The sequence below is a fragment of the Hydra vulgaris genome, chromosome 15 (assembly GCF_038396675.1).
Source record: "Hydra vulgaris chromosome 15, alternate assembly HydraT2T_AEP".
Taxonomy (NCBI): Eukaryota; Metazoa; Cnidaria; class Hydrozoa; order Anthoathecata; family Hydridae; genus Hydra; species Hydra vulgaris.
The window spans coordinates 43,595,001-43,611,466 of NC_088934.1; the positions used below are offsets into that span (position 1 = coordinate 43,595,001).

At 26.1% G+C, this 16,466-nt stretch overlaps 2 protein-coding genes across 3 annotated transcripts in view; one reads left to right on the forward strand and one right to left on the reverse strand.

Moving 5' to 3' along the window:
• Positions 1–16,106, reverse strand: part of LOC101240165 (hydroxylysine kinase) — a 25,708-nt gene extending 9,602 nt beyond the window's left edge. The window contains exons 1-2 of the mRNA XM_065820264.1: positions 15,856–16,106; positions 7,535–7,926 (exon numbers count right to left, since the gene is read on the reverse strand). Of these exons, the coding sequence (XP_065676336.1) occupies positions 7,535–7,926; positions 15,856–16,024 (561 nt within the window). The 5' untranslated portion in view covers positions 16,025–16,106. The remainder of the gene's footprint in view (positions 1–7,534; positions 7,927–15,855) is intronic.
• Positions 1,445–4,421, forward strand: LOC136092150 (zinc finger protein 862-like). 2 transcript variants are annotated; one of them, XM_065819878.1, is made up of 3 exons: positions 1,445–1,620; positions 1,805–2,081; positions 2,314–4,421. In XM_065819878.1, exon 3 carries the CDS (start codon positions 2,694–2,696, stop codon positions 4,044–4,046), a length of 1,353 nt encoding a protein of 450 aa, XP_065675950.1. In that variant the 5' UTR covers positions 1,445–1,620; positions 1,805–2,081; positions 2,314–2,693; the 3' UTR covers positions 4,047–4,421. The 2 variants fall into 2 exon arrangements, with proteins under 2 accessions (XP_065675950.1, XP_065675949.1); XM_065819877.1 differs by having other exon boundaries at positions 1,445–2,081.
• Positions 16,107–16,466: the final 360 nt, after the last annotated feature.

Here is a 16,466-nt window from a genome sequence, read left to right on the forward strand (position 1 = left end):
TTCAAACTTAATTACTTCCACTAAACCACTAAAGTTTTAATGCTAAAAATAATAAACTAAATTACTCAAAAACTTCAAAAAAAATTCATAAATTGATTCGAACCCGCAACCAATATCTTGCTGACACAGCTGCTTCTAAGTTTTTAAACATTCCTAAATATTTCCACTGTGCGCTACATTAAGTGGAACACTTTTAAATTTAAAAATATAAATAAATAAATAAATATATATATATATATATATATATATATATATATATATATATATATATATATATATATATATGTATATATATATATATATATATATATATATATATATATATATATATATGTATATATGTATATATGTATATATGTATATATGTATATATGTATATATGTATATATATATATATACATATATATATATATATATATATATATATATATATATATATATATATATATATGTATATATGTATATATGTATATAATATCAGGCTTGGTCGGGAGAGGCGTGCGATCGCACTCTGATCTTGACCACGCATACAATATTTAGTTGCGACAACTTGCCCACGGCTTCATAGATGTTTTGAGAACATTTCAAAAAATAATCAAGCGCAAAAAAGTTCAACTGGACCGATGAGAGACAATTACAAAAATTAAAAGCTGCCTGATTAAATTGTTATAAAATAAGTTTAGAATAATTAATAAACTTCGTCTTTTATAATTAAGCGACACTCTTTTATATAAAGTAAAAACTTACTATTAATAATTGTTTAATAAAGAAACAATTGTTATTCAATTTATCAAAGAGTTTAGTATAATTTCTTTTATTTGAGTACTTCTGATTTATTTCAACAAGATTCTAATAAACAAACGTTTGTTGATTTATTTAATAAATAAAAAAGTCAATCTTTTTTTAACCATTTCGCGCTTTACGTAGTTGGCCTGAGTTTTGTTTTTACAAATTACATACGATTCTTTGTAGTACGACGAACAAAAGAAACAATTAAATCATTCCGTTACTATGACAATGTTAGAACGTTGTTTTTAGCAGTATCTTAAAAAATGTTAAAAACAATTCCGCAATGTGCTAGACCCCTGAATTAGCGGTCTATAATGATCAGTATCCAAAAAAATTACATTCCAAATGAATTATATTTTTATTTTTTATTTTACTAACCAAAACCAAATTTTAAATACGTCAAACTATCTGAAAGCATTTTTTTATGATTAAACTCAAAAGGTAAAAATAAATTACGAGGAGGAAGCGGAACTGCTTTACCACTGATTATGAATAGTGAGTGGGCTTTTTTTTTATTTTTCATTTTAATAAGTATTTAAAACAGAAATAAGTAAATTTAAGTTTAAGTATAACAAATTTGTAAGAATGACATCTGAAGCAAAAAAAATTCAAGATAGTAAACCAATATCTAAGAACTTAAAAACTTTTCTTTTGTGGGGGAAAGAATCAGTTATTGGATACACGGAAGAAAATGGCTTAGTTGTCAAAATATGGTGTAAGATTTGTGCTAGGAACAAAACTGAAATTTTAACGGATGCTTTAGTTAAAGGAGTATCAAATCATTCTTTGACAGCGTTTACGGAGGGAACTTGTGTGGTGACAAAGTATCAGGTAAAATTAAAATAATTAGCTTGTTCTTAATTTGTGACTCCAGGAATTAATTTAAACATAATTTTTCTACCATTATATAACTTATAACTGTAGTTATCTTATAATTTACTATATTACTAAGTGAATAAATTTTTTAGAAAATTGCTTAATTTGAACCGTGATTTTTTCTTTGATAATAATAAAGGTTGATCGCCATCTTAGAGGGCAAAGCCATAGATTAGCGGTGCTGATTGATAATGGTAACTCAGAAGATCCTGGAAGTAGTTGTATTGCTAACCTCGATATGGAAAACTTGTTAACTATTACACAAGACAACCGCGAAGCGTTATTAAAGATGATTAGAACAGCCTATGAAATGGCTCTAAAACCAAGCATGCCACATAGCCATTTCAAGACACTGATCAAATGCCAAAGACTTAATGGTGCACTCCTTTTACAAGGAAAAGACAACAATAAAGCAGGTTATTGATTTTTAGGTTCAGTTTCTTTTTCGTAATTTAATAAAATAATTCAAATGAAAAAATCAAATTAAAGTTACGTTACTATTATAATGAAAGTTTAATTTTTTTTTTTTTTTAAGATTTTACATTCGAATGGTCTTATCCTTTTGATTTATCCATTTTATTTTTTAATTTGAAAAATATTAGTTTTATTATTATTTTTTTATTTTATTGTTTTTAATTTCTTTTTTAGCACGTGAATATATCTCATGCATTGCCAGTGCCATTAAAGAAAAAGTTGCTAAAATTGTCAATGAAACAAACTTTTCCTCCATTCTTTCCGATGGTTCTCAGGCTAGAAAAACAAAGGATGAAAAAGAGTTGATTCTTGTGCGCGTTGAACGCGAAGGGACCCCTGCCTGTTTTGTAGTTTCTTTACTTGATATGAACAGTTTGGGTGGTATGAATGCCAATACCATTAAAAAGGCTATTGATAGCATTTTTATTGAAACCGGTAGTGTTCCTTTAACTGCGTCAGCTTACAAATAGAAACTTGTAAGCGCTACGGCCGACGGAGCTTGCGTTAATTTTGGAATTTATAATGGCGTGTTAACACAATTAAAAAAAGATAGAATGTGGCTGATAAAAATTCACTGCGTAAACCATCGTTTAGAATTAGCAATAAAAGATGCTGTGAAAGATATTTCCCAGTATAAAGAGTGTGAACGTTTTTACATTTCCATATTTAATTTATTTCGCAATTCTGGAAAGCTAAAATGCGCAGTTAAAAAAGCTGCTGAGGCTTTGAACATTACATATTACACGTTGCCTAAAATATTTGGAACGCGCTTTATAAGTCACAGGAGACGCGGCTTTACAAAACTTTTACATAATTGGCCTTCGCTTATTGTGGGTTTCGATAATACTCTTGCTGATCGCGACACTAAAGCAGATATGCGTGCTAAACTTTCTGGATTGTCCAAATGGTTGCATGACTACAGACTATTATGTATGGTTTGTAGTTATTTGGACATCTTAGAAAAGTTATCACCATTATCATTGGTTTTTGAAAAACAAATGTTAATGGTGAATGAGTTAAAACCAGCGGTGGATATAACAAAGGCTAGCTTAGCGGAATTAAGCCATGAAGATATTGATAATATTATTGATTCATATTTACTCAAGTTTATAATCAATGAAAAAGATGGTTCAACCAATCTTCTTTCTTCGTATTTCAAAGAAGGTAACGAATTGAAAAAATCAAACCCTGAGTTTGTTGAGATTGAACTCAACAATATGGCTAATCTTAACTTTGAATGTATTCATTCTGCCATTAAAGTAAGAAAATTAGCAATTGAAATCATTCTGCCATTAATAAACGATAGATTTAGTTCGCTGTTAAATCCCATATTCGAATCAATGGATTGGTTAGATCCGCAAGTATGGACAGCAGACAGCATGTATGGTGATGCCAGCATATCTTTATTGCTAAACGAATTTTTTTACCCTCTAGAAAAATTAGGAATGGATTTTAAAATGGTTCTTTCGGAATGGAGAGCTGCAAAACTATTAATAAATGCGCAGTACACCACTGCACTCACACCATTGCAAATATGGCAGAATATTTTTCTTTATTATAAAATTAAGTTTCCAAACTTGAGTCTTTTAGTTGAACTTCTGATGTGTATTGCTGGTTCTAATTCAGCTGTCGAACGCGTTTTCAGTATTTTGACTGTGATTTTTACTGATAGGCGTTTAAAGATGAACCACTCAACAATGGAAGACTCAATAATCATAGCAGGGAATGACACGAATTTCACTCAACAAGAACGCGATGATATTTTAAGTCGTGCTGTGGATATTTTCTTAGATAAGCGAAGAGTTTTTTTCCTTGATTCAGCTAATGCTAGTATTGCCACTGATTATAGTAGCGAAGAAAGCTGCACCAGTGAAGATATAAGTTCTATATCTGAATCGGACGGATAAAAAATTTGTAATATAAATTTTATCCCACATAATTTTATATTTATGTACATTACTTAAGAGTCCTGAAGGACGAAAATATATTTAGCATTATATATATGATATCTTTGATTGTCATATTCTTGTTATACGATTGCATAAATAAGTTGAATTTAATAAAAAGGCAGCGTATAAGCTAATATATGTATATATTATATGCTGTATATATAAAACTTTTTAATAATATAGATCAAAATATGTTATTAAAAAGTTTATACTCTGCCATTTTATTAAATCTTTTAAACATCTGTGTGTGTGTGGCTCCAACAATAAGTCAACGTATTAAAACAAAACAAATTTATATTAGCGAATCTTTTTAAAGCATTCGTCAATATAAAATCATTTAATTAGTAAAGATTAAAGTTAAGAATTTAATTTTTTTGCGTGTATTTTTAAAACTTATTGTTATGCGGACAAACATGGAAACATACTTGAATGTTCTCAAAACATCTATAAAGATGTCATAGTAACTGAATGATTTAATTGTTTCTTTTGTTCGTCGTACTACAAAGAATCGTATTTAATTTGTAAAAACAAAACTCAGGCCAACTACGTAAAGCGCGAAATGGTTAAAAAAAGATTGACTTTTTTATTTATTAAATAAATCAACAAACGTTTGTTTATTAGAATCTTGTTGAAATAAATCAGAAGTACTCAAATAAAAGAAATTATACTAAACTCTTTGATAAATTGAATAACAATTGTTTCTTTATTAAACAATTATTAATAGTAACTTTTTACTTTATATAAAAGAGTGTCGCTTAATTATAAAAGACGAAGTTTATTAATTATTCTAAACTTATTTTATAACAATTTAATCAGGAAGCTTTTAACTTTTGTAATTGTCTCTCATCGGTCCAGGTGCACTTTTTTGCTCTTGATAATTTTTTGAAATGTTCTCAAAACATCTATGAAGCCGTGGGCAAGTTGTCGCAACTAAATATTGTATGCGTGTTCACTATCAGTGAGCTATCTCACGCCTTTTCCGACCAAGCCTGTATATATGTATATATGTATATATGTATATATATATATATACATATATATATATATATATATATATGTATATATATATATATATATATATATATATATATATATATATATATATATATATATATATATATATATATATATATATATATATGTATATATATATATATACACAGTACTGTGAATATGTTTTAGACCACTTACATTTTTTCAAAAAATCCTGGAGAATTCTTCTCTAGTATTTAAGCTTGTAGATCTATATTATAAACTTATTAAAACACATGTATTCCACACAAAATATGGAAAATATGGAACTTTTTTATGTCAAACTTCATAAAAAACTCTTAATATCTACAATGTCCTCCTTTTGCCTTAATCACAGCCGATATTCTTCGGGGAATAGATTCATACAAATTAGTTATAAAATCTTGGGGTATGTTGTGCCATTCTCTTTGAAGTACTTCAAAACACTCTTCAGCATTTCAGGGAGCATGTTCAACCTTCTTTTTGTCCAGGTAATCCCAAATATACTCAATTATATTCAAATCTGGACTCTGGGGAGGCCAGGCCATCAATTCCAGTACTCCTTTTTTTGCCATTTCATTTAAACATTTTTTTTGCCACTCAGAAACAATGTTTTGGGTCATTGTGCAGAATAAAATTATGACCTATTAGTCTTTTATTATTCATTCCAGATGATAGAACCTTTAGGATATCTACATAATGTTCCCCGGTGTATCGCCACTCTATTTTGATCAAATCACCTACTCCAGATGAAGATAAACAGCCCCAAACTTGTAAAGAGCCTCCTCCGTGTTTAATGGTAGGGTTTAAACACTTGGGCTGATAGGCTTCTTCAATTCTTCTTCAAACATATTGGGGTCCTTTCGTTCTAAAAATTTCGAATTTAGACTCATCAGTGTACAGAACCGATTAACTATTTCCTGGGCCCAATCTTTGTGTTGTTTCGCATATTTAAGTCCTTCTTCTTTATTGCCACGCTGTAATAATGGTTTTCGAATTGCAACACACCTTTTTAATCCCAATTTGAGTAGGTGTTGTTGAATACAAGAAGAGCTGACATTTTTCCCAGTTGCTGTGTTAATGTCCTTTGCCAACTTGGTTGATGCTTTTTTTCTATTTCTTAAAGAAAGGGTTTTTAAATATATATTGTCATCGTTTGTTAGATTAGGAGGTCTACCACTTCTCTTTCTATCTTCAAGGGAGCCAGTTTCTCTAAACTTTTTAATGATTTCTGTAACAGTAGTCTTCGAATATCCTGTTTTAGATGTAGTTATTATGACACATTGTTTTAATAAATAAACAAACAAATCCCTTATGTTCCCTCATAAATTTTGTTTATTCAAAATAATATATTCTTTCAACTTTTCTTATATATCATTAAACTTAAGTATGGTTTAAAAAAATTACATAGAAAAAAAATTGTAAATACATCTAATTATACAAGTGGTCTAAAACATATTCACAGTACTGTATATATATTATTTTTAGGATTTTATTTTTTCAGGCTTGATTCATTTATTTTCTCACTCATAAGGATTTTGTATCTTTTTTCAGTTAACATAATTTTTTTAATTTTCCCTTTAGCTTAGATTTTTTCAGTACATTTTTTAAACATCATTTCTCAGAAAGCTTATTTATTGTAAAAAATTACCAATCTAAAACCTTATCTGTATATATATTTTTTATAAAATTCTTGTTTTGCTGTTTTGAAAATAAAAAACAATACATGATTGATAATATTGTAATCACTTTTAATTTTTAAAAACTAATAAAAATTACTTATTCACAAAATTATATTTTCAAAAATATAATATAAATTATCTTTTTATTAATTTAATTAAATTTTGTTAAAATTTACAAGTCTAAATTTTAATTCAAATAGTTCCTATAATTTTTTCTTTCAGTTTGAGATATCTAAATTTTATAATCATATCGAAACTTATGTTAATCCTCAACCTTGATTCTGTTTTAAAGTCAATATTTTGGTTTTCCCTATTAACTTTTGATTTTTAAAGTTAAAGGTTAGGGACAAAACTGCCTTTAAGGTAGCAGCATTTGCTTTTTGATAAAATTTTGGCAGCATTTGCTTTCTGATAAACTTATTCTAAGCATCTCTATGAAACCTTTATTTTATTAAGAAAGAATTGCAAAACATTTGAGGCTCAAAATGTACTAACTTTATGAAACTTGAGACTAAAGCCAAAATAAAAAAAACTAGAAAACTGAAGATTTATAAACATATACAGGTTTGGAGTTTGTTCCATGTCTGGAAGTAAGTGATCTTAAATACCAAAAAATGCTAGATCTGCCCCTGTATATGACTTAAATGGGTTTTAATTCTTTGACATTTTTAATTTTTTGGAAAAAAAGCAACAAAGAAAAGAAAAATAAGAGAATAATAAAATAGATTTTTTTTAATTTTTTAAAAAACGCACCTGTAAACCAATAGCTAATTCAGCTACCATCTTTCCAAAGCTAAACAAAAGGTCTTCGTTCATTTCTTTTACATTTACGACTTGACCAGGAATATAAATAACTAATCTCACTAGATGAGCAAAATCGTACCAACCATCTTCACTTATAAGTTCACTTTTAGAATCTTCTTCACAAATAAATCCCTTTTGCAAAGGAACTTTACAAACTCCTATGGTTTCATTACAATTCAAAGTTTCAATAGGAACGGGTGTTTGAAATGACCAGTTTTTGGCAGAGTTTAGCAAAATAGAGTTGTTGCTCTCGAAAATATGTTTAAACAAAGTAAATTCACCATTAAAAATCTTTAAAACAAACTTGTCGAATTCTTTATATTTCTCATTGATCAATTTACCTAAAAAATAATTTTCAAAGAATTATAATAACCAAGCTTTTTGGTCATAAGAAACAACAATAACTCACCATTAAAATTGAATCATTCAAAGATGAGACAACAAGTTTTTCAGACTAATTCACTATTCATCTATTATTTATGAAAATTTGATAATTACAGATAATTATTAATAATTAATTTTATAATTTTAAACTTTATTTTCTCAACTTCCTTAATGGATGAATAATTGATTTGCATCCAAATATAAAAAAAGTTTAGTTTAAACAAAATAAATTAAAGTTTTTTTTTAAAACTATTTACAAATGTTATGAGTAATTCTTATTTTATTATTGTTGTTTATGCTGAAGCTGGTATCATCACCAGCAAGAGTGAATTACACACTTTGACAGCCTTATCAAATATCAATGAAAGTTTTTATAAACGTGTGTAATTTGTCACTTATGAATACTATCATAAATTTTTTTAAACTCCTTCAAAGATTTTGCATTGACAGCCTTTTCCGGCAAAGAATTTCATAATGGTGCCATTCTATTTGTTAAGAAGTTATGTCTGATTGTATTGCTAACAATTTCCCTGTTGTATCTAAACTTGTAACCTCTGGTGTTTAAATTTTTAAATGATAGTGGATTAACAAGAAAACTTTTTCTCATTCTTTAAACATTTCGTACACTTGTGTTATGTTTCATCTGAATCTTCTCTGCTCCAGAGTTGTTTTATTAGGTTTGGCAAGAGGACCTTTATGCTAAGTTTTTTCGGGAATTGGGATCAGGAACTATTTTAGTTGCTCATTTTTGAATTTTTTCTAAATTACAAATGTCTTCTTTTATGTTTGAAGATCATACTGTGGCAGCATAATTCTTTTATGTTTGAAAATCATACTGTGGCAGCATAATTCTTTTATGTTTGAAGATCATACTGTGGCAGCATAATTCTATTATGTTTGAAGATCATACTGTGGCAGCATAATTCTTTTATGTTTGAAGATCATACTGTGGCAGCATAATTCTTTTATGTTTGAAGATCATACTGTAGCAAATAATCAATATGTTAACAAATACTTAGCATAATAACTTTATTAAATAACTTTGTGATGTGCAAAAGTTTTTTTATTTGTACTAAAATTGAATTTGTTTTTGAAATAGATGATATAATCCGTTGTTTCCACTTTAGAATATTGGAAAAATTTACTCTCAAATCTGTCACTAAAAATGTTTTTTCAACTTCTATGCTATCTATTTGATAAGTTTGACTTTTGTTTTTTGTTCCATAATGCATAACTAGGCATTTGTCAAAATTAAAGGAAATTAACCATTTTTTGACCAAATGACAGCTTTATCAAAGTCAGCTTGTACAGTTTCTACTTTTTCTTTATTTTCAATTGTTGATAAAATCTTTGTATTATCAGCATACATTTTGTTGCATTTTGAAGGCAATCAGGCAAATCGTTAATAAATATCAAAAATAACAACGGTCTGAACACAGATCTCACAGAGGTACACCACTTAGAACACTTTTCCATGTAAAAAAAAAACATCACCTTGTTTGACTCATTGATGTCTGTTACTTATAAACTCATTTATCCAGTCTAAAATTTTTCCGCTTACAACATACAGCTCAAGTTTTAAACGCCTATGAGGTTCAGTGTAAAATGCCTTAGCAAAATCAAGACAAATAAGATCAACTGGTCATTTATTTGCTAAAGAGAACAAAATGAAGATATGTTTTACATGGTTTGTTGTACATTTTAGCCATGGTCAGAAAGGCATGTAAACACAAGTCATTATACAACCATTTAAATGATATTTGTTTTGTTGATTTAACCATGACTGTTAACATATTTTGAAAATGTGAACATTTTAAAAATATGCTAAAAAAATTGCTTAGACTTAACTAAAAAAAACTAAAAAAAAAAATTTTATTTAAAAAAAGATGAGTTCTTACAAAGGGCAAATTTAGCCATCACAAAACAAGAATTATGATGGACCAAAGCCATTTAGCAATCTTAAAAGAATATTATTTGAAGCTAATTTTTATATTCCTTGGTAAAAGTCTTTATGAAAGAAAATTTCATTATGTTTTAAGAGGATGTTGGTTGACACATAACAACCTGGTGAGGCCAATATTACTTTTCGCTATTGTCTGTAAAGTTGGGCGAAGCCAATTTCAAAATTAACATGTGTACTTACTTTTCAAACCACGAGTATCAACAAGAAATACTTGTTTTTATAGTTCATTTGATTGCAATTTTGAATTTGATTAAAGTAGAGATGCACTTATTAATTTTCTAGGGTTCAGAAAAATTTGTATGTACTCTGTACATGTGAAACACGCCCATAAATGGCCTTCCGGGAGCGACAAATAGTGCTTGCTAGTTTCGTTACTAGAGTAAAAAATCACGCTCGCCAGAAGATCTTGCGAGGGAGAAAATTATAAGTTAATTCTAAAAAAAAATATTTTCAGTAAATTTTTTTTGCTGAAGTCAAAATATGTTTAAACAAATGAGTTTGCATATTGTTAAATAAAGAAGTTATATTTGTAATAAAGTATGTCAGGCATAATTTATGCATGATGTACTTTAATTTTAATTTATGAGGCATAAGTTCAATCCATTTCTTCTATTTCAAAGCTAAACTCAGCATTTTTTTTTAAAATTCCAGTTGAACTTTATCATATTATTCGCTTAATCGTATTCTGGTTTTTATTGAAGTTGAACCATTTGCCAACTCGTACAGTTATTTAGGGTCCATTTGACAAAAAACTTCGCTTAACTAGAACTTTTACTTTGAATTGCATAAAAGTCTATGTAATAAAATATTAAAACTTGCAACACTTCAATGAAAATTCCAAACTTAAATGTTAAAAAATGATATATCTAGCGCAATATTCATAAATATCTAGCATAAAAAATTTATTAAGCTAAAATTTCACTTATAGCTTGGATTTTGTACAGGTTCGATGACATTCTATTAATTAATGACTATAATATATAAAATTCAAAAACATCTAAGTTGGGATATCAAATATTTTTTGGCAAATATAAGTTAATAAACTAAATATTTTCACTAATATTTTCTGAAGCTAAACAAAACTAAAAACTTTAAAAAAAAAAGTTTTAATAAACAATATGCATAACAAATATATTTGTTATATAACTTTGAATTGAAACTTTTGGAAGCATGCTCACAAACAACAAAATAAAAAAAGGAACATCACTATTTTCACAAACACATTTCTCAAAATATACATCAGTATATAAGTTATTTATATATTATATTTGTATAAGTATATATATTTACACTAATATATATTATATTAGTATAAGTCTATTATATATTTATTAAGTATATAATCAAGTATATAAAAAATTATTCACTTGATAATAATTAAATCACACATTCAGTTTAAATTAGAATGCAGTTTTCTATTTTGTACAAACAATGAATGGAAAGATATGAAGTTATTAATGCTAACAGATAGAATGGAATGTTTACTCTTTTTAAAACGTCTCGTCCCAATGAGAATAGAAAATTTAAATTAAAAAATTAAAACTTGAATGGATTTTGTAAAATCAAAAGTTTTAATCAACAAGATTTTGTAAATTCTTTTGCTTTATTATTTTTAATTATTCACACATCTTTTGTAAATAAAAGAGATATTCTTAACTTTTTATTTTTATTTTTAACCACTATTTATTTTAAATAAAACTAAAAACCTACTAAAGTTCAAAAGCATTATCATTGACAAGCTCCAGTGATGAAATCTTCTTGTTAAGGACATTTTGAGTACTGCTGAAAGTTCAAAGACCATCAAAGAAGCTGAGAATATCATCAAGTTTGTGAAAAATTATCACATTATTAAAGCAAAGTTTGACCAAAAGAGAACTGCAGCTAATACTCCTTGCTCACTCACAATGTCTTTTTTGACTCAATGACTCAGTCAATTTGAATTCAATGAATGACCTACATATGACAAAGTATGTTTCTTTGAAAGAAATTGCTTCAAAAACAAATTTCGCCACTGTTTTGACACTAGTTAAAACAAATTTGGCTGCTGTTTTGACGCTAGTTAAATCAAATGCTTTCTGGGATAGTTTGGCAAAACTCATGAAAGATATTGAATATCTTTCTAACATCATTAAAAGACTTGAAAATGATGATGCTCCATAAGCTTAGGTGTACTATTATTTTTGTGAAATACAGAAGGATTCTTTTTTGGTGAGGATAAGACTGATATAATCAGTTCTATTTCAGAATTAGCCTCCAAAACAAATCCAAAAATCACTGAGAAAGTTGAAAGCGAAATGATTGAATTTGTTGGAGAAATGACAACACTGACAGAGAAATGAAAAAGAGACAATTTTTAAAATAAGTGCAAAGAATTACTGGAACATTGTTGGTTGTTAGAAATATCCAGTAGTCTTTGAAGTCGCAAAACCAATTGTTGAAATGATTTGTTTGTCAGCAACAGCAACAAGAACTTGGTTGATTTTTCAATTAATATGCTAAATATTTGTCAATTTTATGCTAAATATTTGCTAAGTTGTTGAGCCTTGATATATATATATATATATATATATATATATATATATATATATATATATATATATATATATATATATATATATATATATATATATATATATATATATATATGGGATGTGGAGTCCCAAAAGGACTCTGGCGTAATAACTTTAATTTTTTATGGTCTCTGGTGTCCTCTAAACATGTTAATGATCTGCTATAAGAAAAAAATTTATGATATTTAATGACTTGGAACTTATTGTTTTTAAGCCCGGAGTCCTGGAATCCCGGAGTCTTAGCTGCCAATTTACCTTTAGGACTCTGGGTTTAAAAATGGATTATTCTTCTGACCTATAAGTCTTGATTTTTCCCCCATTAGTAGCCCATAAGCTTTTTTATATTTATAAAGCTCCTTGATACCAAAAACTAGAAAGAAGCAATCTTTTTGTGATTTTTAAATCTGGAGTCCATTTTGGGACTTCGCATTCCTGATATATATATATATATATATATATATATATATATATATATATATATATATATATATATATATATATATATATATATATATATATATATATATATATATATAAGGGAAGGGCTGAAAAACAACAATTTTCAAAAATTGCATTTCAATACCTCTTAATGTATTAAATATAATAAAATAACATTGGAAATAAAAAAACTTTTAAATAAAAATGTTTTTAGAGTTACCCCCAAGACCCTTAAACATTTAAAAGATCCCCAATATTTTGAAAAAAATGTTATTCAAAAGTAGATCAATCTGGTACCTAAAATAAGGAAAATTAATACTAAGAAGTCAATTGTTTCATGAAACACTATAAAAATTACTGTTACATAAAAAAAGATTTTTACTAAATATATATATATATTTTTTTAAGATTTCATTTTCGGAAAAAAAAAAAAAAATTTATAAATTTCTCTAGTCATTTATTTATTCATCTTAATTAGCGGCAAAAACTTATGAGAAAATGAATAAAAACATTTAAAGAAAAAAAAAAAGATGAATACAGTTGAATAAAAAATGTTCTTAGCTACAGCAAATATATATTATTGCATTATTATTAAAAATGTATTAGATATTTTTATCAAAATAATAAAATGAGAACTTCTATTATTTATGAAAAAAGGATTTTCACCACCATTAAAATGAAACTAATCTAAATAAATGAAGCAAAAAAATTAATAGATCTAGCTTACATCACATATAATATTTATCAACAAAGCTTACCATAAACGATAAAACTATTTAAAGTGATAAAAACTATTTAAAAAGCTTTTTCAAAATTTAAATGATTTTATAAAATTTTAGTAAACGGTTTTTCTAAGTTACATCCTTATTTTTTGCCAAATATTTTTCAAAACTTTAACTTTTTTTGAACACTAAGAACTCCTTGTAAGAGGTCAATATAGCAACTTTTGTCATTTCGGGTGGTTGTTGACCCTTGACCAGTTGTTATTTTTCATGCTGATATATATATATATATATATATATATATATATATATATATATATATATATATATATGTATATATATATATATATATATATATATATATATATATATATATATATATATATATATATATATATATATATATATATATATATATATATATATATATATATATATACACACACACACATATATATATATCAGGGCTCCACAAACTGGAAAACATTTGGCATAAAATTGATAGAAAAATGAAAGCCAAGTTTGCCAAAATTTCCTTATACAAACATCCACATTTGCCTAATAATTTAAAAATTAAACGCAACGTTTTACCATTTTTGTTTATAAGTTTCTTAGTGAACTTTTATTTTACACTAAATAAGATTATTTCATGTTTTAAAGATATGAAAAGAAACTACCCTAAAACATTATGTTAACAGTCTTGAATAAAACATGCATAACTTATTTCAATTAAAAATTTTCCACTTAATTTAAATGCAGTGTTCTGATATTAAAACTCATGCAATAAAAGTACAGGAGTTTTTTTAAATCCTTTTTTTTTTTTAATCTTAAAATTAATTAACTCATTTTGAAAAGGTATAATAAAGAACAAGTTTCTAATATTATTCTTTTTTATAAGTAATTTTCACTACACAATGTTTTGGTTTTTTAATAAGAAACTCGTTTGTAAGAAGCTAGTACTATGAGCCTCAAAACCTTAAGAAATTATTAGTTCCAAGTTATTTTCAATAAGAAACTTATTTTATTATGAGTTATGGAGAATATTTCCCAATTTTTCACCTAAAAATCGAATCAACATAGCACATTGGTAAAAAGCATAATCTACAACAATGAACAACAGTTTAAATGAGTATTTAATTTCCACATGTAACTTATTTTAATTATTTTAAAGCTTTTTTTATTTTAACTACTTTATTTGAAGTTTAAATAAAACATTTATTTTGCCATTTTAAATTCATTTGAAATTAAAATAAAACACTAGTCAATTTATTTACTGGTTGAAAGAGATCTAAAATCTCTTTTTTTGTTTTTTTAATACTTTTATATTTTTTAATGTTTTTTAACACTTTTCTTATCTTTTCTAAAAAACTTTTGAATATTTGCTTTCATATGTGCCCTTAAATTGGATGGTCATTTTTTTAACAGATGTTCCTCCTCTTGATATGATTAATTTGTAAACTTTATAAATTCCTTTCAGACAATTATTTTTATCAATAGCAAAAAAATCTGAGATTAGGCTTACAGATGCTTTGATCATTGTTACTTCTAATTAAATTATTTATAAATTTAATTCCCTAAACTACGTTCGAAAATCATATTAGAAATAGTTATATGTTTGCATCAGTATCGGCCTGTAGACATCGACATCAGCTAAACGTAGACATTGGTGCACCCATCAAATATTTTATTATATCTTATCCTCCAGCTATTAATGCCTGATAATAATATTAACACTTGATAATACTACGGTCTCAACCTAGTTATAAAAACTTTATATTAAGTTGATACATAATTATTGCACATTTTTTAGCGCTACAATATATATATATATATATATATATATATATATATATATATATATATATATATATATATATATATATATATATATATATATATATATATATATATATATATATACTAAATAATATATAAATACTGACTTCAAAAAGTACATAAATACTGAAATATATAAAAATATATAACATAATAATTATACAATTAATAATATAATAGCATATCACAAAAAAATATATAAATACTGAATAATAAGTAAATCAACCTAATATTTACCTAATATATAGTACCTAATATATAATACCTAATATAAGGAAATATTTTATTTTCAAATAAAATTTTTATAAAAATATTTAATTACTTTTTTTAAATTACATCAAGATAAATTAGTCTTACCTTCCAATAAAAAATTTCTATCTTCATAGGAAACAATTTCTTTAACATTACTGACATCTAACCCAAAACATTTATATGCAATGTCTTTTACTTGTTGATCTGAAACATAGGGACGAATTTTCCATGACCTTTCATCCACTTTTTTGACAATTTGTGGCTCTGTACCCATTTTACATTAAATGCCTCATTATATGATCACCATTTTAAGTTCCTGTAGCACAACTTAAAAAATGAAAATATTAGGGTTTAAATTTAACAAGCATATTAATTCTTATTTTTAAAAACACTTGTGAGGGAAGAAAATGCGAATTTAATAAATCTAAAATACTTAATCATAAACTATATTTAAATAACTTTAAAAACAATAAAACTACATATTTACAGATTATATAGTTTTTTTAAAATATCTCATGACGTCTAAATAGACCTTATTGCTACATACATACATATATATATATATATATATATATATATATATATATATATATATATATATATATATATATATATATATATATAAATGCAGCAATAGATACTGTTGACAACATACTGAAATATATACATCATTTTTTTAGTACATACATAGGCTGACTAAATTGAGAGAGCATGCA